The 22,558-nt window shown below is 36.1% G+C and overlaps 2 protein-coding genes across 8 annotated transcripts in view; both read right to left on the bottom strand.

The window, feature by feature from the left end:
- Positions 1-22,558, bottom strand: part of IPO11 (importin 11) — an 82,325-nt gene that overhangs the window by 4,596 nt on the left and 55,171 nt on the right. For all 7 annotated transcript variants that reach the window (XM_039567144.1, XM_039567148.1, XM_039567147.1 and 4 more), the window contains 2 exons: positions 4,267-4,362; positions 739-823 (listed from right to left, as the gene is read on the bottom strand). In XM_039567144.1, coding sequence (XP_039423078.1) covers positions 739-823; positions 4,267-4,362 — 181 coding nt within the window. The remainder of the gene's footprint in view (positions 1-738; positions 824-4,266; positions 4,363-22,558) is intronic.
- Positions 11,302-14,803, bottom strand: LRRC70 (leucine rich repeat containing 70). The gene is made up of 2 exons (XM_010395314.3): positions 14,407-14,803; positions 11,302-13,908 (listed from the first exon to the last, which is right to left on the bottom strand). The coding sequence occupies exon 2, from the start codon at positions 13,895-13,897 to the stop codon at positions 11,972-11,974; it is 1,926 nt and encodes a 641-aa protein (XP_010393616.2). The 5' UTR covers positions 13,898-13,908; positions 14,407-14,803; the 3' UTR covers positions 11,302-11,971.

Genomic DNA, 22,558 nt, shown 5'->3' on the forward strand with positions numbered 1-22,558 from the left:
TTCAAAACCACTAAGTACTATAACTCTGCAACAAACAGCTAGAATTTAAGCCCACAAGCAAGAAGATAATTTAACAGAGTCCAGAGATGCTTTTAAGAGTAACAATTACAGAACTATGTAATACATTTTTAAGGACCACAGAAAATATTTCTGCATTTTGTTTAAATCTGAAATTGCAAGTCACTAGGAATTTCTCTTAAGGCATTTCTAATAGCAGAATAATATGGAAGTATTTTTGCATATTTTTAAATATATAGATATATTTTTTTATATTGCTTTTATAAATATATTCCTATATATTTATTAGTATTTAAAAGAAAAATCTACTAACAAACCACAAGTATACACTGGCTTCTTTGCAAGAGTTCTTTACATTAGAAAAAAATTCTATGCAAGCACATGAATTCTTTTAAATATGAGAAATTTAGCCTGCCATGACATTTCAATAAAGTTTAGCTCTCTGGTTTTTTCAATAAATTCTTTCTATATTGTGTTAGTATTGTAATGTTTAGATTTTGTGAACAGATGGTGTTTATTTTGATAACAGTTACCAAGATGCAAAAGGAAAGCAGAAGCATAAGTGCTGTTGTTGCAAGGTTTGGCATTAAATTTTCTTTTTTTGATCCAAAAGATGAATTTTCCAAGAACAATAGATCAACCAAACCTAAAAACAATTTAGTGTAACATAAGTGAAGCACATAATCAGGTCTATGACTGAATAACAGATCCAAAACTTACCATTTTTTTCCTTTTATCTTGTTCTGTGGGAGGTTCCTCATCTTCTGTAACCTTCGGCTCTTCAAAATGAGACATTAACATGCAGCTAAAAATGGGAATAAGAACTGTTTTAACATATACTACCATTAAAAATAATTTTAAAGCACTTTTGAAAACACAGAACAGATAAGAGAGTTTTCTGAAAGTCAGGCAATCTAATAAAAAGTAATTTTTTTCTGAGAACAGTGAATCTAATGAAGCCTGAATGCATGTTCTCTGTCACCTCTAACCATGTAACAATCTCAGTTATCCTCCATATTGTAGCTTAAGTTGTGGGTTAAAAATGCATTTGTGCACATATAAAACAGACTACATATGGCTTTAAAGAAAATAATATAGAAAAACCTACTATTCCTAGCAAGAATTTTCCCCCCTTTTCAAGAAAGTGCTAGACAAGCACTCTATGCTAAGTCAAAGTGGTACATATACAAAGATTGCAAAGATGTCTCATGGCATTCATGTTTTTCTGTGAGATCTTTAACAAAAGGACCTGGAAACTTACAAGGACAGTGCTATTGGTTCTGCAATAAAATCTGCAGGACACTGAACAAAGGTTTTAAACTCATTTTTTGTTTTGCTTCACCCTCAGTTGGCAAGTACAGCCATATTTTAACTATTATAACTATTATTTTTGAAGTAAGTATAAAACCAGAAAATATGAAGAAAAAGACCCAGTTTGAAAGTCAGAGGTTTTCCTGTCTGTTGAAACAGTCTGAATGGACTTTATAAAGGCACTGACAAAAGCTTTCCTGTAGCAAACATGCCTTTCATTCTCTTTACATGCTCTATGCTGAAAGAATTGACAAATATTCCACCACTTTATCAAATCTTTTCCTGGAATTTCTACCTTAAAAACCAAAAGGATTTAAAAAATACTCAGGCAATGACTACTTGCCACCATGCATCAGGTATGATTTAAGACACGAAGGACACATAATTCACATATTACAAAGCACCAAGACAGATGCAGATTATTGCTCATTTTCAGTCCTGCACATTTTTAATTGCTGCATTCCACTAGCATGTGAAATGCTCCATCAGTTAAGATGAATAACCCATTTTGAAGTTACTAAAATGAAAAAACGGTTGTGATTTTTTTACGTGGTATTACATGATTTTACATGAAAATATTCAGACTTACTCTGTTTACATAGTTAGTTTACCATTAACATGTGTTTAGAGCTGTATGAAACACTTGCCAAAGACCATGGCAAGCAGAGTCAAATGCTAACACAGAAGCCATTTCTAGTAAAGGGATTAGTTATTTCAAAATAATACAGCTAATTGCCTATCTCCTCTGCTCACAAATGGCTGCTTACATCTCAGTTTATTAAAGGAAAAGGAGATAAAAATGTCAACTATCAAAACATACAAGATCGACTTAACTTTTTCAGACCTTCATAAATTTTAGGTACCATAAAATTCAAAACACAAGGAGAGGAGAGAATAAAAGAAGAGATGATGATAAAATTCGGAAAAATCTGGGTATTGGTGAGACAAGACCAGAGCAATGGAATGCTCCCCTTTCCAAAATATATGAGGTTTGTAAAGCTCTCTTGTAATTATCCCTACAATGAGAAACATGAACACTAGGAAACCTGAGTGTAACCCCTTTGTATTGTAAGATAGTATAAACATTTCCATAACCTGATTAAAATCCAATCTAAATCTAAAACATGACAAGACTTTTACCTCTTCCAAAATCTCACTGCTTTAACTACAACAGTTTCTTTAAAATCCCAGTTTAAATGTAGTCATTTAAAGTGGTTAAGCCACTTAAGCCATTGCTGTTGTTTACAATTTTCCCTGTACATGTTTACCCTCTCTTCATCCTTCAGTGGCTGAAGTTCTATATTGCTTCAGCCTTGATCTTCCTGTGTTAAACACACACATCATTAGATTTCCTGCACTACAATAACTAGCTAATATGATAATCAGTGGACTATACATTATCTTTTTTCTGAACCAGTGTGGATTTAAGCCATTCTTCTTCAGTCTGGAGAGCCACAACAATGCACATGATTTCAGATGACTGCTCTCACTTTACTTCCAAATGATGTCAAAATATATTACACAAGTGTCAGACTCTTTCAAACAGCTCTTTCAGTACCTGTCAACATAAGTATGTCCTTGGTTCAGTGTGGCTATATTTTATGAAGTAAAAACAATGCCCAGAGTTCGGAAAAGTAGTGACAAGTTCTACAAGCCTTCAGGCTTAAAATATGAAATAAACTAAGATGAAGTTTATTTATTTCTCAGTGAGAACTCTTTTCAACAAGTGCTGGCAAAGCAACATGTTTAGAAATAAAAGGGACTCTGTAACATTGTCTCCAATGGTAAACAAAACACAGTGCCAGACATTTTGCATATTCCCAGACTTTGGAGTTACATCTTCTTTACTGAGAGTCAAGAGTTTGGTGGGAAGTACTTTGGCAAGCAGTTCTTAGGCACAGTTCAGGCTCAGCGTGAGCGTGGACTGTTCTCAACACACAGCTGTGTGCATACCACCTGTTCAAAGTGGAGAAGAACTTAATACATTGCATTCTGGCTGTTCTGTGCCACCTGGTTTCAGTGGCAGCAAACATCCCCTTAAGCAGTTAATTAACTAGCTCAGATACAGTCTGTTCCTTCAGCATGTAATGATCAGAAAGAAAATGCTTGATTCTTAGCATCAGAGCATCCATAAATTCTATTATTAGCATATACTGTCTGTAAGAATATCCTGCAGGGCATCTGTTTTTAATGTTTTACAACTCTCCATTCTAAAAGTGTATAATCATTACAGAGATAAAAATGACATTAAGATCTCTGTCCAAAAAATATCTTACTATTCATTAGGTTGTTTTTTTTTTCCAGCTTTGATGGACTACCACCAGTAACCAGAGAACCTTCAGGAGATGAATGAGTGCGGTGCTGGGAGGCATAGCACTGTGGACACCCCCAACACCTTCCTGCCACAAGCAAGCTCCTGCTCCTAGCTCGGGAAACTGTCTTTTGAGATATATCCTGTAGCAGCACATGTGTTACATGGAACAACTGGAGAACTGTCCTTGTGGGATATGCTTTCAAGTTCTCCAGGACATGAAATATTGTACACTAGCTAAACTCACATAAGGTTCATGTCATACTCAAAGAAACTCTGAGCTACCTCTGAGCTAGGGTGGTCCCTATCAACACACAAGCTTGTTGTATTGAAATTTTATCAAGTAAGCAAAAAGCAAATCTAAGCATATGAATGTTTTAAGACATCATTTAGTAGATAACTTAATGGACAATATAAAACTATACTGTCATTTTAAGCACTCTTTCCCCATTGCAATTGTTCTCTTTTAAGACCAAAAGTTTCCTGTCTTCCTAAAATACGCACTCTTGAGGAAACAGAACTCTAACAAGCACGTTTTAATTGCCTACAGATTTTTCAAATCAAAACACTTCATATAAAACAGTATTGCTACTGTTAAACCCAACAAAATTAGATGTTCTGCTTACTCTTTGTATGTTCCTGTTTCAGAATCTTCAGTCATAACATCGTGCAGTCCTTCCACTGAAATGTTGATGATACCACAAAATTTATCTTGGATAACACTGTAAAAGAACAAAATTTATTTTGGATAACATTGGGAAAGAACAGGAAAGTGACTTAGCTAAAGGAACTGCACAGGAAATTTGCTCAGCTGTAGAGTACATTTACTGAGAGGTATTTTCCTTGCTTACTGCTTAGCTGAGCATGCTATCAAGCAACTAATTCAGTATTTTTCTTTAATTACAAAAAGGCTTCAAAATACACAAGAAACATTATTCTTAAATATAATAAAATGTAATGTGGCACTGAAAACCTAGAAGTAACTGCAAATGGAATAGAAGAAAATAAACATTAGCACAGGAGTCAAGAACTGAGTGGGAAGGGCATGCTCCTGCCAGCAGGGAAGAGAGTAGTAGCTTCTATTCCCAACACATTTACACATTTTCTACTGTCACTATTCAATGCATAAACCTACACAACCCCTGAGCAATGGCTGCTTGTAAAGAAGATACACTCCCCTATTTACCAGTATTTCTTCACCCTCTTAGGCAGCCAACTCCTCAGAGAGGGTGGAAAAACCCTGCACACACCCAGTTCTACAGGAATGTCACTTTCCTGACTGTACAGAGCAAGATCAGACAGGATTTATCTGTTTAAACACAGGCACCTCCTGCCATTTGACACACAAGGCTATTTAACACTAATGCAAAGGGCTGATACGTATCACTTGGGACTTAAAAGGCATGAGCACCTTTACTCAGCATGACCTGAAGGCCTAGATAGGTCCACAATGCCCAAAATTGCACTAAACATATTTACATTTGCCCCTGCCTCAAGAAAGGATGTGCCTGTAGGGTAAGGGTATAGAAACATGATCTCCCCATGATGGATAAAGTCGGTGCCACCAGGTGCTAGTTAATGGAAAGCAGCCAACTGCTGCTTCTGCTCCATTTCCTGCCGCTGTGGATTTAATGCCAGAGACATGCTATTGTGGAACCTTGGTTCTTGGACTCCTACTCTGGGAACTGCGAAAGGGTAAAGACAAACTGCAAGTGAAAGGATGTTCATCTCAGGAATACCTCTAGCTACATGCAGCAAAGAAAGAGAAAGGACCTAACTGGTGATGGTAAACTACAACTCTTTTCCTGGGACTGCCATTGACTGAAGCACCTTACTGCTCCATTTGGATTTCAGGCTTAATTCTCCCAAAAAGATGCTGCTGCTCCCTAAGAGGCAGATGCAGAAGCAGACACATTCCATTTATTTACAGGCACTGAACACAAAGTTCATATATTGTAGTTTGATTGTAACTGATCATTGTTTTAACACTGACACATCAATTTCTTAATATTCTTCCATTTCCTTTTCTTATTTGGGATGAAAACTGAAGACATGCATAAACTGTAGCTTCTTATACAATAGCAACTGCTTTTGAAAAATTTCTTGTCAGACACACAACAGAATTTTACACATATGACAAACAGTTATATAGCAATAGATGCCTTGGAAAAAGTGCTTATGAAGTTAGAATACAAAGCATAGAAAATATTTCTTTATATTTGTTTTGATAAAATTGTAATTTCACTCATGATCATTTGTTTCAAAGGGATTAGTTTTTTTCTGCTTTTTAAATTCAGCTACTGTTGTATGCCAGGATCTGAAGTGTATTTTGTATCATCAGTCTTGCAACTCCTGATTTCCACAACATGAAAACTGACATAATTTTTACTGCCTGATTGTCAGCTATGTATTTTAAAAGACACTCCTTTGCCAATCACATTCAGAAGAGCAAAGTATAACATGTTGTGAGACTGAATCCCTGTGAGGTTCTGCAGACAGCAAGCAAACAACCTACTGACTTCACAGCACAGCTGAGAAAGCTGAACAGTACCTCAGCTGCCTGCACAATGAACCCTCCAAGACACAGCAGGTTTCTTCACCAAGTCAGAGGTCCTGCCTAGCACACCTCCCATTAAGACTCTTTTGCCTCATCCTCCTCTTTGAAACACATCTCTAGGAAAATGCCATTAACACGGTTAGTGTTTTCCAACATGAGTAAGGTTAATATTTTCCAACAAGCTGCCCTCAGATTCACGTCAATAGTAGACAAGAGCCATTCAACTGAGAACAAATGTGAACATTTCGCACCCTGGAAAAGTAAACTATGCCCCATTCATACGCACTATTTAATAATAGAGGTTGCTGTCCACTACCTGTATTATTTCTTCCTTCCAAGTTTCATGAATCCCAGAATGGTTTGGGTTGAAAGGAACCTCAAAGGTCACCTAGTTCCAACCCTCCTGCCATAGGACCAGGCTGCTCAAAGCTTCAACCTGGCCTTGAACACTTGCAGGGATGGAGCATCCACAGCTTCTCTGGGCAACCTGTTCCAGTGCCTCAGCACCCTCACAGTAAAGAATTTCTTCCTGACATCTAATCAAAACCTACTCTAAGTTTAAAGCCATTCCCCCTTATACTATCACTACAGTTCCTGAAGGAACAGTCCCTCTCTGGCTTCCCTGTAGGCCCCTTCAGATACTGGAAGGCTGTTGTGAGATCTGCACTCAATCTTCTCCTCTCCAGGCTGAACAGCCACAACTTTCTCAGCCTGTCTTCATAGCAGAGGTGCTCCACTCCGCTTATCAACCTTGTGGCCTCAGGACTCGCTCCGGAAGTATCCTGTCCTTCTTATATTGAGGGCCCCAGAGCTGGATGCAGCACTCCAGGTGGGGTCTTGTCAGAGCAGAGCAGAGGGGCAAAAACATTTTTCTTGGTAATCCCTCAAAAGCACATAGGGAAATCATTAATTTCTTGGAAAGGATATTCTTACTTTATGATATAAATGAGAAATAGTATTTCACTTCTTTCTTTAGTGGAAGATTCATGACAGTTTTTCTTTTTTTTACGGAAAACAAAGTATGTAGAACACCTTTCAAACTGCTTGCCTGCAGTTTTCTCCCCTTTCTTTTTTCCCCCTTGCAGGAACCCAGAGTGCAGAGAATATTTCTCTGCTTGTTTTGAAGGGTTTTATCCCACTGAACAACACTGTTTTTGACCTTCGTCCTTGGAAAAAACTGCCTACTCTTAGAGAAGAATTAGAAATTACACTAGTGTAAATTAGGTGATAGGCTACTATGTAAGATTCTCACAGGGTGAAAAATTTAGAGGTTTTGGGTTTGTTAATGTAGTAAATAAATAAAAGCAAAAAACATCAAAATGGAGGATTGTTGTTGTTCTCCAAACCTCCTCCTCCTTCTTCTTCATCTACTCCATACTCTGCCGTAAAAGTGGTTTGGGATGATTGGACAAAGAATTCTGCAGTTCCTGGCTGTGTTACTAAATAATTGGTAGAGAAGTAAAAATAATGTACGTTTTTAGTAACCATTGGTTGATTTACCTTTAAAAAGGCTGTTTAATCTTGATAATTCGGCTTTTCTCCTGCATTCTCTGCTTTGTGCTATGTCTGGATCATGCTAGAGACTGTTTCTCTGGTAAGATTTAATAAACAACTATCAAGAAGTAGCGAAGGCTGAGAGTCCCGTTTGTCTCTCAAACCCCTGGCAAGGACTTTAAAAGATCTCTCCCATCAGGAGAGGCATAATTATGGCATGGTCAGTGTCACCCCTTTAAATGGGACATACAGTTTCTTTCTACCAAAAACCCACTGAAATATTTACCAAGCATGGAGCTATTAAACAGTGCAACTATTTCTAGAAAAGAAGACACATGCATGTGAAAAATAAAGATTCCATAGACTCATGCTTTAAAAAATGAAATCTCAATTAAAGTTCAGTGGCAATATAAAATACATCAGGTCTTATTTTCATAGATGAGAAAGCAAGTCATGCAAGTCAACGTAATACCTTTTCAAAGAGACTAAAATTAGCCTGCTTATTTCAAGAAATAATTAAGAAGTCATATGAGCAGATTCAAAGAAGACAAACGCTGTATTCAGATGAATTTTCAAACAGTTAATATGTTTCATACTAAAATCTTAAACCTGGAGGAAGGCAGCATTTAAGCAGTTCCCCCCTTGAATTGCATATAATCCAGATTAGCAGTGAAACAAACAAAAGCATCAGGCTGTAACTGGTTTTATAACTATGCAGTTTTCCTAAATTATTGGGACAAAGCCTCATTTGGTATGCAGCAAAAATAAAAGACCCACAATTAGGACCTAAAACACTCCATAACCCAGTTTCAAAGATACAATGACTATATTTTCTTTTTATTACAGAAAGGATATTTTATGCTGCCTGTTAATAAAATTCACCTTACCAGTAACAAAAACAAAATTTAGCATTCAGTGCAGCTTCCATATGAATAAACTCAAACCTTCTATTTCAAACTTTGCATACTTTTTAGATAAAAGAATAAAAGCTTTGCATAGGACAACACAGACCACATCTGTTCTGAAAAAAAAGGCAGGATTTTTTTTCATTCTGTCTATAATTTCTAATGCACTCAGCTACATATACAACTTTTTTATTATCCTGAGGTTTTATGTGAAAATTCAAAATTTTACTTCAATTATATAGCTAACTACTGTAGATAAAGCTCTATCACCATGTTAAAACATGTCTTGACAAATTTTTAGTGGTGCCTAAATAAAATGGACCCCCTATCTGCTTTGCACATCCCTCAGAGAGGGAGAAAAAATACTTTTTTGGAGATTAAAAGAAAGAGAAAATGTTTTCTGCTTTTCTACATTCACCAGGATGAAGCAATAAACACCAAGAAGAGTTTCATTTCATATCTTTACTAGTGTACATATTGAGAAAGCTTAATTAATTCTTTATTCTTATCTCAGCCAAGGAAAGAGGTGGAGCGGGACAAATAGAGATTACTTTGCACATACTGTAAGTGACGTAAATGATTATTACACCAACACCCCTTAGGAGCTGCACAGTACTAAGGAACTCCTATAGCAGTAAAGCAGCAGCTAAGACAATCTTTCAAGGGGAGTCCTATGACTGACCATAAACCTGATCTTCATGAAGCACCACTTTGCTTCATGAGGGCAGACTCAACTAAGTCTTCTAATGTATTCCCTAATGATTTTAATAGACATATGAACCACACATATACATGAAAGGGTCAGTTTCCTGGAGTGAACATTTAAATACAAAAGATACTGACTGCTAAAAAAAAAGGCATTTCCCTCACAACTGCATAATAAATCTCTCAGTTCCTTTTCAGTCTGATCCTTGTGTTGGCAAGCTGGATATTAGAGAATGTCTCCACTCCAAAGGATGGCTTTCAACTGCTCCAACTCAGCTTGCACAAACAGCTACAACACCAGTTTCCTTTCATGCTCCATCTACAGATGGTGAGACTCATACTTGGCAAACAACTCCCACAACAGCTTGTCAGTGAAAAAGATGCACCTTCTGAGAGAACCTCTCATGCCTTTCTGTAGGAAACCAGAGCCTAAAATAACAGCTGCTCCCTGCCACATTTCTTTAAGTTTATTCAGTTTCAACCTTTGTGCACACCCAAAACTCCTCTGTAAGAAAGGCATAGCAGCATTTTTAGCAAGAAAAACTTAACTAGTTTCTATTGCATTTGAAGTCCATTATTTCTGAAGGTGCCCATGTAAAATTAAAAATTTAGAAATATAGCACATAAAATTGCTGAACCTACTACTGTGCAACCATTGATTGTGCAGCTGTTACTAAATGAAAACAAAATTAACATTTATCACAAGGAATTATGTAGGACAGACATAAAGTAACAAAAATAGGTTAAAGAGGAAGAGACTGCAGTGGATTAGCCTCTGGAAAAAAGTGCATAGATTACATCCAGTGTTTTCCCTTCTTAAAAGCATTTGCCCATTATATTTAACATCTGATCTTAAGTTAGAAAATTATTTTAAAAAATAGTTTCTACTCAGGTAGTACAAAACAGTTCAAGCTTTTGTCCAAAGTGTTCCCTAGAAGTATTTGATCTATTATACAGTAAATTACAGTTAAATACAGTATTATTTCATTACATTACTAACAAACAACAGTGAAGGCACACTTGCACATTCACACCCATTCAGAGCAGTCAAGATTTATGCATGTCCTGGTAGCAGATAATAAATTTTCCCTTCTGGAAAAGAACTGCAGATGGACAAACAGGATAACTGGGAGCTGCACAGCCTGGATACGCACGAGTTACACGAGCAGGAAAGAGAGGGGATAGAATAAGAATGCTGAGGGCAGTTCTGGCTCAGCTGGAGAACACCACAGGGTCCAGGCTGAAGCCTGGAACAGCAACATTCTTCTACACAACTTAAATCAACACCATGGAGGAAAGTCTGTCAAAGCATTGTTCCCCATTTTTTCTTGAAGAAAATGCTCTAACTGTAAACTGTGTAACTTATAAGCAACACGGCTGAAATCTTAGGGCACACACCTGGAGAAGATAAACAGTATCTACAAAACTAAGTCCCATTAGTTGAAAATTTTACAATATTGGACTATTTGGAACATAGTTTTATGACTTTTAATTCCTGAATAAAGTATTAATTACTGAAGTAACAACCAGGAAAAAAAAAATCGCAGAAATTCGGGTTGAAAATAAAGCTACAACATACTAGACATAACCTGATAATAACAGAACACCAATATTTGAAACAGAAGTAAAAAGTTAAATGCAAACTATATAAGAAAATATCTGTATTTGAAGATGAAGCCTTCACTAAGAACACATACCTTGACCTAACACTTCCAAATATAAACCAAATACGTAAATGTTTTCAGCCATTAATTTAGCATTATGTATTTACAGTGTAGTGTATTTCTTCAATTTGTACCTCTTATCTAGCTAAAACGTCCCTCAAAATATTACTACGTAGATGCCAAAGTATCTTTTATTGACAATAATTAACCAGTGTCTAAGGTAATTATGTCTTAGACATAATAAATTTGGTCATTGAACTTTGGTAAATTTCAACAGAAATTTAGTTTTTCTTAACTCCAGTTTGGGGTATTTCATAAAATGATACAGATACACACTAATAAAAAATATTTTTATTTATATATTTCTATATTTATTTATATTTATATAAATTTATATTTAGTATATTCATTACACAGACTGAACACACAACTTCGTATATTAAAATATGCTATAGGTATTAATAGAATTTGTATAGTTTTAAATTTTTCTCTTACTCAAGAGTTTGAACATGCTAGCTGTAAATGTACTTTTTTCTACTGCGCTTTATTTAATAGAGGAAGAGTACAAACTCTATTACAATAAACACATGAAGCACTGTTTTCTCATTCTCCAAGATTTCTTGGCTTTGTGATCCTACTAAGAACTGATGTCTTGCTTGCTTCACAATAGCTATGGAATTTCTATAGGAATTTACATCATTATTAAGCAAAATAAATTACAGGGTACTTTATACTGCATGTATACTTGAGCCATAGGTGAAAGATTCCTACAAATAGGGACTGAGGTTAATAAACTTATCCATGTCAGATTTAAATGACATATAATGAAATAATCCATAAAGTTGAAAACATTCAGGAAGCAAATGATGATGCAGAACCCAATTGTGCCATTTTCCACAGTTCTATCAAGCAGTTGATTTTAATCAGTGGAAGTATTTTTACAAAATTGAGTTCTTGATTTCTTGACCTTTCATATGACAGTTAACACTAAATCAAATGAGTTAAATTACAATGATGAATGTTCAAACAAGATGACCTGTGCCTGACTTTCTGATGCTGTTCGCTTGAGCAGCCTTATTTGATCCAGTTCTGAATGTCCCACTGATTTCTGAGTTAGGGACTGCACTGAGTCAGTTATGTTGTATCTGCCAGGCTGATAAAAGCCATAATATTCTATACTCTTTTCCCCTGAGTTTTCCAGCACCTTTAGTTTCTGCCTAAACTGAATAATTTTACAGGTTAAGAACAGGATAACAGCACAAGCCAGAATGAAAAAGGCTAGTAAAATGTCAAAAGCTTGATTCAGCTTTTCAACCTGTTGTGTACAAATCAGGGTTGTTTTTAATGATACAGGAGCAGCATCTGTTGTAAATAACTGTTCTCCTTCTACAGTTCTATTAGAAGGTATAATTTCTGCTGGTATTTGCACTGGTAATGTTGATAATACTGTAGTTGCCTGTGATGGAATTTCAACAGCATATTTGTCATAGGGCCATGGGGTAGAAGATGTAGATGTAGCTCTTTCCCAGAAAGTAACATATTTAGTTTCTGCACTGACAAACTGTTCCAGTGTGTTGTGCCTGTTGCCTTTATGCCAGGCCATCATCACAGCGGTAGTGCTGTGACGCACCCCGAAGGATCCCAGACTCGGGGTAGAGCCCAAGCCGGCTGTGGGGCCAATGCAGTTTGAAAACCGAGCCCACTTCATATAATGCAAAGGTCTCCCACGCATACTCTGGGGATTCTGACAGTGGATTTTTGCAGAAACAAGAGATGATGCTAGCCAATTAAGTAACCCAAGCATTTTGCAGCTGCAGTTCCAAGGATTAGAACTTACCTGTAGATGAGTTAAAGATACTAAGGGCTTGAGCACTTCAGGTTGTAACTCTGTGATATTATTAAATGCTAAACTGAGTACTTTAAGTGACTGCCCCATTTTTTTAAAGGTACCATTGCTAATAGTGGCTATTTTATTTCTGTCTAGCTGTAGATACATTAAATTGTTCAATAAAGTAAAAGTGCTGGAATTTATATTTTCTAAATCATTATAACTTAAGATTAGCTGGCTAAGGTTGTTTAATCCAAAAAATCCATTTACAGCAATACATTTTAGCTTGACATTTTTCAAAGACAGATATCTAAGCTTGTTAAGTCCCTTAAATGCAAAAGGCTGAATTGATCCAATGGGATTGTGAGACAAAGAAAGTCTTTCAAGATTTTTGAGCCTTCCAATAGCATTTGATGGCACAAGTGTTAAGTTGTTACCTTCAAGAAACAAATATGCAAGATTTTCAAGATGATGAAATGCTGAATCTGATATCCATGAAATCTTATTATTGGCTAGGTTTAGTGTTTGGAGTCTTATCATTCCCAAGAAAGTCCCACTTCCAAGGACACTGAGACGATTTCTTTGAAGTGTTAAATACCTAACAGAAAGGAGATCACTAAATAATCCTCTGGGAAGAAAAGCTATTTGATTATTCTGAAGGTATAAACAATGAAGATTGGAAAGGCCTTCAAAGATTCCTGGATCCAGGTGTTTAATATTATTGTTATTTAGATGCAAGTAGCACAGTTTGGGGACTTCCATAAAAGCTTTTGGGTGTACATACAAAATACTGGAGTTATCCATGTAGAGTGCAGCAAGCTTCTGAAGGCCTCTTAGTCCATTTGGAGTGACATGTGATATATTATTTCCACTGAGATAAACAAGAATTGTTGTTTCTGGAAGGTTCCAAGGGATGCTTGAAAGCCCTGCATTACGACAGCTAACTTGTCTCCCTGTGCAGAGCTGACAAGCAGATGGACAGCCAAAAGCCTCCTTCTGAAGCAGCAACAAAAGAAAACAATTAAATATATACAGGAATGCTCCTGGGCAGGGTGGAGAACTTTGCAGAACACACATATCCCTGTCTTTGGCCTTCTTACTCATCTCTGACTTCACTATTAGAGATAAAAAGAAGTATATAAATATTATTAATTCAAATATATTCATTATATTTATTAATTACTATTAATTATTTAAATCTATGTGTACAGTTTTTAAAATATTAGCATTGCTCTCAAGATTGGTATTTTACATATTATCCTTTCATGCCAAAAAGCAGTTTAAAACTTAAACTTACTAACTGAACTACACAGAAAAAACTTTTCCAAGTAAATAGACAATTAAATAAATGTACTGCCAACATAGCCAGAAAATATTTAATTGGCTGCAGCATAAAAGCATCTAAGCTGTCAAAATAACAGCTTCTATTAAATTAAAAATACTATTTATCAACTATTTCTTATAGTTAACCATCACTAAGAAATGTTTCAAAAGCATTCAGGTAGAAATGCCAACTGTAAACAAGTTAGCTTTCACTGGCAGCTCACTGACAATTTGAATTTTACTTTTATAAAGCTGAGTTACATTTAAAATAAATAAAAGCAATTCCTTACCCCAAATCTGAAGTTCATTGTTTCCGTTATTTTGCTGTTGGCAGTCCACTGGACTAAGTTATAAGCTGACTGACTACACTTATCTGTGAAACCTTTGGAAAGGCAGTATTGCTGCGTACTACAGCACTCACATTTTTGCCCCAGGGTTTGCAGCAGTTTGCTCAGGAAACTAAGAAAGAAGTGCCTAAAGTCAGGTTGCCATGGATACAGGAAACCCTGGGACAGGAAGCCATTTTATCTGTGCTTCAGAAGTATTGTTGGAAAGGAAATCTCAATGATTTGTTTCTAGAAAACCAAGAACTATCTTAGTCTGTAACTGCTAGGTTTTGTTGTTTGGTTTGATTTTTTTTTTTTTAAACTGATTTAACTAGGAGAGCTCGAAGGAGTTTTATCTTAGTTAGGTATAACTTTCAGAATAAAGCACAACTATTTGTAACAGCACTATTGCATTACCTGCAACTCCCTTATCTTTCAGCCAGAATCTGAAACCCTTTATTAAGTCAGTAGCAACATGTACACTGTTCTCTGCCTACAGAGCCAAACTGCTGCCACACGCACACACATTCCAGTGGTCCAGCTAAGAGGGAAAAGAGACACTCTGGAGGGAAGAGCCCAGTGCCTCCTGTCCCCTGGCAAGGCACACCCTGCCAGCAATCCCAGAGAAACCTGTGAAATCTTAGAATATGAGACCCATATGATGTGGTACTAAACTGCTATGCACTTGTGTTATTTCCAACTTGACCCAAGCACTATGTTAAGTCTCACTTTAGGCCACCCTTTTAAAAGCAAATTTATCCACAGAGGACTATGGGACGGTTTCTGATTCTGAGAGCCACACCTTCAGTGCACAGCTTTCGTTTCCTGCAGTGTCCCCTTTGCAGAAAAACGCTACACAAGCTATAAATATCCCTCTTGCCTAAGCTCCAGAGATTACACCCTCAGTTTACCCATCACAGGGAAGAAACACTCACAAAGTCCAGTCACATCATCAAAGGAGGAAGGGGGACATTAAGCCTACAAATAGCAACGTAACTGTAATCCCATTATTTTACTTCAACGAGACCTTCTGCTCAGCAAAAGAAAGATGACAAAGCCCATCAGTAGCCATAGCCAAAAAAGAGCCACAACACAGCAGGAGAATCAGTGATCTCACACAGGAAGCATGAGTTCACGTACGGGGTGAAATGTAACCCAAATGCTTTTGCCTATATAATCCAATCTGAAATGCAGGAAACACATGAGAAAGGGACGCAGAATAGACATGGACATGCTTTTGTAGAAGCTTTCTTGCAAGTATCTTGTCTAAAATAAGAAATTAGCAAGTAAAATTGGTCTATGGGCCATTTCAGACAAAGCCCGTATCAGTTACAACCCAGAAATAGAACTGTATTTGTTTATTTTTTTCTGAGACCAGTAGATCAATAGGAAAACTAATTGCTCTTTAGACTTGAATATTTATTGTCATGCTTACATTTTTCACAGTATTTAACATAATTGTTGACACAGAGAAAAGTAAAATAAGATGTCATGTCATTTACCTAATGGGAAAACACTGTATAGTTCCCAGGAAGATTGGTGAAGTATCCTGGATGTGGGGGACAGAAGAGTAACTGAAAAGGATTATCCAGATCAAATGGAGTCAGATGAGGGGATAATCAGAGATTGACCAAAAATAGAAAGTGACTTCAAACGCTTATTATCTTCTACCTAAGCTTCACTACCTATAGTCTATTTATACGGATACCTATATGTGTAAAAAAACCCAAAAAACCCCCAAAAAATTATTCTTCCAAGGTGCGCTATATGAAACAACCCTTTACAGCTAAGTAAGTCAAATTAAAAAAAAAAAATTTAAAAGGCAAATGTTCATAGAGCTCTCTTTTTGCAAAATGTCAGAAGCACCACATTTTGAAAAACAAAAGGAATTAGTGAAGCTCTATGGTACATCAGCATGAAAATTTAGAGGAACCAGTAGAGCAGTGGCCACATAAAAGAAAGCTGATAACCAGTGAATGTCTCTGTGGTCTTGTACTGAAAGTACCTTATGAATAATGACAAAATTTTTGTTTGAACCATAGCTCCACTGTCGTTCTGAGCACATCGCTGACCCTTCTGCTGTTGAATCCCATGCCCAAAATGGGGGAAAAAAATGTCCTAATCAAGATCATGGCTTCTTCCATTCTGCACTAGGAAATCTAGAGAAAGTCCTGGTTTACACTTTGTAAATACTGCACCTGAAGGCCTGCAGGTCTGACTGCAATGTAATTTAGAGATACTATTTTGTTAATACTACATATTGTTAAAGTATCTGAAAGCAGTATCTGTTAAGAACAAGATGCAAAATTATGTGCCACATAACTGATACCATTTTGGGGAAAATCATAAAAAAGGCTGGGATACACGTATAACTTGGATCAGCATTTCTCAAACTGGCTTGTACTTAAACAATAAAATTCATTACTTTTTGAAAATTGTATGAAAAAACCCAGGAAACACAACAAGCTTAGGCAGCTCTCATAGTAGTACATTTTATTCACTGACAATTTTGTTCTGCAGTGAGAGAACTGCTAGGTTTGTACCTGAATACAGCTTCACATGGTTAACAGAGAATATTATTTTTGAACCCACAAGTGAATTTTATCTTAATATACTAATATTGTTGAAGTTACTAATGCTATTGGCTTTTTAACAAAAAAATCTCGTTCAACAGTGATTCCTTATAAATACAAGCATGAAGCTTGAGTAACAGCAATTTGTCAAATTGTGCATAAAATTATGGGTTCAAAGTAATTGAAAGAACATACAAGCACTCCACCCAAGTTATATTAAAGCCAATATAATGAATATTAGGTAGCACAAAATAATCATCCAAATCCCATTTACGTATAGCAGAAAACATGCAAAAAGTTCAAAAACCAGGTTAAAAGTCAATTTCTGAGAAGGGATTTCATGCTCATAATAACTACAAAATTATGGTAAAGCTCATGAATGAGGACAACCAATTTTTAGCACTGTAGTTATTCTTTTAAGCTTGCAAGAGTGAATCTATCTATTGTGCCCTCCCATTGTATATTTAGCAATTATCTCCTCTTGCAGGTCTTACTTTTATTCCCCACAGGTAGGCTATTGTACAACTTTATTTTTCAAATACCTACTTCCTTCTGCCCACACTATCTCTAGATACGAATACAAATCAAAGTAATTCTGGTACTAAACTACTGCTTGGGTAGCATAGACATCAACATTTAATTAACATCCAGTAGGCAGGTGAACTGTTGACACCTTATTAACTTATCAGATCCCAAAACACTTTTCAGTTTCTCATTATCTAGTTTATCTAAAAATTTATGATTGTTTCCAGTATTGCAGATTGCTTCTAGTATTTAATATTTCTGTTTAAATAAGAACCCTGACTTGCTGCTCTGTTTCCTGAAAATTTCTCTTCCACAGCATGAAAACTACAGAATTATTTTTCCCATTAAGGATATGAAAAGAAGTTTCCAGTCTATAAATCTAATTTGACCTTGGACTCCAGTAAAATAATATGACAGAAAGCTCTCGTGAAACTAAAAGCTCACTTTGAGAAATTGTTAGAATTAATTTCTTCTCTTTATTCAGAAAACTAAGTCTTCTATGGAGCAACCACTAAGTTTGTGAACAAAACAGTAACATAAAGAAGGTTGGCCATGAATGTAACCCACAGATGTGATATGCTGACAATAACACTATAGCTTTAGCCTTTACTATTCACGGCAACATTTAGCAAAATCTGTTTGAAGTATAAAAGCATTAGTGTACTCAATATGAAAGCAATTCAAACCAACAGGTCCAAAGAACTCAAAGTAATTTCCTAAATTTCAACTTCCAGAAATTTAATCAAAACTAAACCCAATTGCAAAACCACGCTCTGCCTGCTAGTTTAGGAGACAGGATGGGCATACACTTGGCATTAGCAACTGATAGCTCCAGATATTTAACAAAAAGAGAAAATTTCAACAATTCCTAACAACTACTACAGAGACTACCCACACACAAAATACAAAAGCTGTTTCTTAAAAGTACAAGCTTTCTTTATACTTAGGCACTTTTTTAATATCAAAACTTGATGCTTTGTTTTAAACCCTCACTTTCTCATTAAATTGTCTGAATATGAAACATTATTGTTTCAAGACAGTACTTATTTGCAGAAGTTCTTGTAGAGACATGGGTTGTAGTGTTTATCACTTCTGGTATCTTATCATAATAGTCTGGCACTGTTAAAGAAAGTCACTGAAAAATCTCAGCTGCTCTCTGGCAGTCTCAAATTTCACAGAGTATAGCACAGAGAGATAAGCAGAGATACCAAAACAGCTCAGAACAAACCCAGCTGCAAAAACAGCTGTAAATCTATGCTTTGGGTGTTTTTTTTTTTTTTACTTTTGTTAAAATCTTGTGATTTTTACACATTTTTAGCAGTATGCTATACTTCAGTCACTACTTACTCAATATTTAATTTGCAAACATGTAAATCATACATTGCAAAGAGTTTGAAGAAAGCTAGTTAGTCTGTTATCTTTCACTGTCTTTTATATAATTAAAATGTTAAATTTTAGGGTAAATCATAATTAAAATAGTTTTAGGATAGACTTCTGAAATTTTTTATATAGGCCATAAACAAAAACCAGATAGCAGCAGCCACCAAACCCTTATGACTGCAGTTTAGTTTTTTGCAACAGTTTAGTTGCAATTAGTGACATAATTCTTTGCCATGACTTGGTACAATTTTCCTTGAAATCAAGGCTTAAGGGTCTTAGAGGAAAAGATAATGTGCTCCTGACCAGACCATATTAGCAATCAAGTGTAGGAGAAAAAATGATGGACACTGTGAACAAGAAGTTTAATGAGTGCATCCTTTTGCCAGTGCCATAATGTGACATGCAATTAAAGAAGTTGGCAGTGCTCCATGTAACCTTCTGAATTATGCAGACTCTGATAGTCAGACTAAGACCAAAGCCACAATTTTCACTCTTATCATTAAAACTGCACTGATACCTGTCAGGCAAGCTAAATAAATCCAAGGCCAAACAGTGATGACAATTGCAAAATCATAATTTAAAGAGCTCCTTTAAATGCTAACAGTCTATTAGAGGCGTGGGTGAGCGTACCTTTAACTAGAGGGATTAAAAAAATGGAGAGGAAGATAAAATAGCTTCAGAGTATCATCCCTATAAAGAAAGGAGGATGTACAAGTAATTATGTAAGAAATTCTGACTTTATAAATGAGGACATAACTATCCTAAGGAGAATATGACATTTTATTAGGCACTTTCTTGCCATCTACTAACATTACATATAGACAACTTTTTGAGAGGAAAATTAAAATTTCTAACTAATTTTAACAAATGACAGAGGCAAAACTCTATAATAACCTAATGAAGATTTATAATTGCATACTGCAAGTACCTACACTCACAAAATGCCAGTTATCTAACTGGCAGAACTCATACTGGCTGACATATCAGACTTGATACACAATGAGAAAAAGCAGACATTCATTTACATAAAAATTAGAAACCTGGAGCACCTCTTAACCCTTTCCCCACAATACATAAACATATTTGACTCAAAGGGGTAAAATAAAAACTGCCACTACTCATGTAGCAGAAATCAAAATGAAGAAAGATAAATTAAAATACTTTGTATTTTAGAGTCTCCTCTACTTTAGAGTGGTACCACTCTACACAGGTAGGTCCACCAAAAATGAACCTATCCTCAAGGACCAAAATTAGTGGCCTATTTTGGAAAGGACTGACTTTGAATAAAAGGAAACTTGGCAACCTCCCATTCAAGAGTGACAGACATAGCAGAAATAACACTCACCTGCAGAAGGGGAGTGCTTAGCTTTCAGCATGGTGTCAAATGCTACCTGTGGGTACAGTTAGGTACCACCCCAAACCAAGCTGATCATTGACACTATAATCTTTCCAAAATCTCTTTCCGTTTCTTTATTAGAAAATAAAGGTTCCTATCACTCTTTAGCATCCTTCAGTGTTGTTTGTGTTCTACTAAAATACACACAACTGTAGGAATAAAAAAGATACCTACTTAGCCAAATAAATCATTAAAAGCTTTCAATATCACCAAAGAAGGACATTCCAAAACACTAGTACTGACATTATACTGCAGTAAGCAAGCTAATTATTTCCATATATATACATGTAGGAGAAGGGAACATAATACAATTTTAACCACTTTCGCATCAGGAACTACAAAGGATGCTGAAAATCTCAAAATGCAGAACCCTAGATAGTGGTGGGGGCCCCACACATTTTCCACAATAAATAGGAGGTAGAATGCTGCTATTGACCATATTCACTAGGCACTATTTTAGGGACCAGGGGCACATCTAATAAAACTCAATTCAGTCTTGAAGAGCACTCCTGAAGCTGAATGTTCACAAGCAAGCCATTAAAATTGTAGACAAGCTTGAGTATGACTTAACTAGACCAGGAAATCATGACATTTGTGAATTTACTCATCCATGTTGCTGTCACATTGCATGTCTAACACTCTAGCTCAGATACAATTTTCCTCCAAAAAACTTCAAGTCCTCACGTGTTTTTCCAAAAGCCATTCCTGGTAGAGCTACTGTGTTGTCTATCCACACTTTCCTCATGTACTGAACATGGAGACGCTGTAACTCCACAAGTGCATCCTTACTGCCTGAATATTACTGCACCCTACTGTTATATACAACAGAGTAAAGGCAAAGGTCTTTAACCTATTTTTTGAAATAGTAAGATTTTTTTAAATAAATGAATGAAAACAGACATGGATGGATATGAGTGACAAACAGGCAGTAAGAATACAAAATGTGGAAAATACTGCCAATGCATATATCTGTTAAACACAAAAAAGTGCTAACATCGATTGACCGCACTTGGATAGCAAATGCAGACAGTTAGGCATCATTTAATTTGGGGAAACCCCTAAGTAATACCAGGAAATTACCATTAAGTGAAAAGGTGCTGCAACACACTAAACAGGAAAGCAGCAGTTATTGTTCTTTTTTTAATATGCATTTCTAACCACTGACACAATGTGCAGCTGTGGGAAGATAAACAGGATGCTAGATCGAAGGACATGCATACATGATTAAAATGCAGCACTACTGTTGGTACCAAAAGCATGTCATTGCATCTGTCTCTGGATGGTATTGCCTACATGAGAAAATTACAGTGTGGCTAATAATTTGTCACTTTATAACCTGCTTAGTCAAACTAGTCAGCCCAAGAGCCACTGTGAACAATTGCTCTGCAGTGAATCCTGTATTATCTGCTCTAAAATCCTTCACTCATGACACTGTCAAAGATGCTGTACTTGAAACAGAAAATTATTTGTGTCATACTGGTTTTAAATTAATAACGATGGAAGTTTTACCTTCCCCTAAAATGCAGAAAATCCCAAGTTCCACATATTTATAATTATAAACATGATCACTACCTAGAGAAATACCTAATATCTATGAAGTAATACTATAGAGTTTAGATGGAGAATAAAAAAGGTCACTGTTTAATACTTCCCCTAACATTTTATCCATAAAACAACTCTGAGGGAAGAATGAAAACACATGTTACCTTCATTTCCCCTCCCACTATTTTTGTCTGCTCCCTCTCTTTCCTCCCAAAAATAAACCAGTGCTTCAGCTATAGGCTAGAGGAAGCAACTGGCAAAAGGAGGAAAATTCTCACAAAGTGCTAGACACAGCACAGATGCCTGTTTTCCTTACAGCAGAACTTTGAAAGTCTGAGCTTGCTACTGGTACCAATCTTGACCATCACAGAGCAGAAAGCTGAGGGAAGAATCTCACCCTCACCTTGGCCTTCCCAAGACAGCCCATCATTCTCAGGAGACAAAATTCTGTTCTGCCTCTGCAGCTGAGAAATCTTGAACTTACTTTTGATATCCAAAGCAAAACCTAATCCGGAACTTGCTTAGTGAGGCATTCCAACAGGAATAATTACTTTAGCTCTTCTTGAAAACACTTATATGAATCAAAACATTTTGTTTAAATACTATATTATATTTAAAACATTTTTGCTTCAACTGTGCAAATGGACTTGCACAAGAAGCCTACAGATACAGGATGCAGCAAGTATAATCCCTGTGATAC

The sequence above is a fragment of the Corvus cornix genome, chromosome Z, assembly GCF_000738735.6.
Source record: "Corvus cornix cornix isolate S_Up_H32 chromosome Z, ASM73873v5, whole genome shotgun sequence".
Taxonomy (NCBI): domain Eukaryota; kingdom Metazoa; phylum Chordata; class Aves; order Passeriformes; family Corvidae; genus Corvus; species Corvus cornix.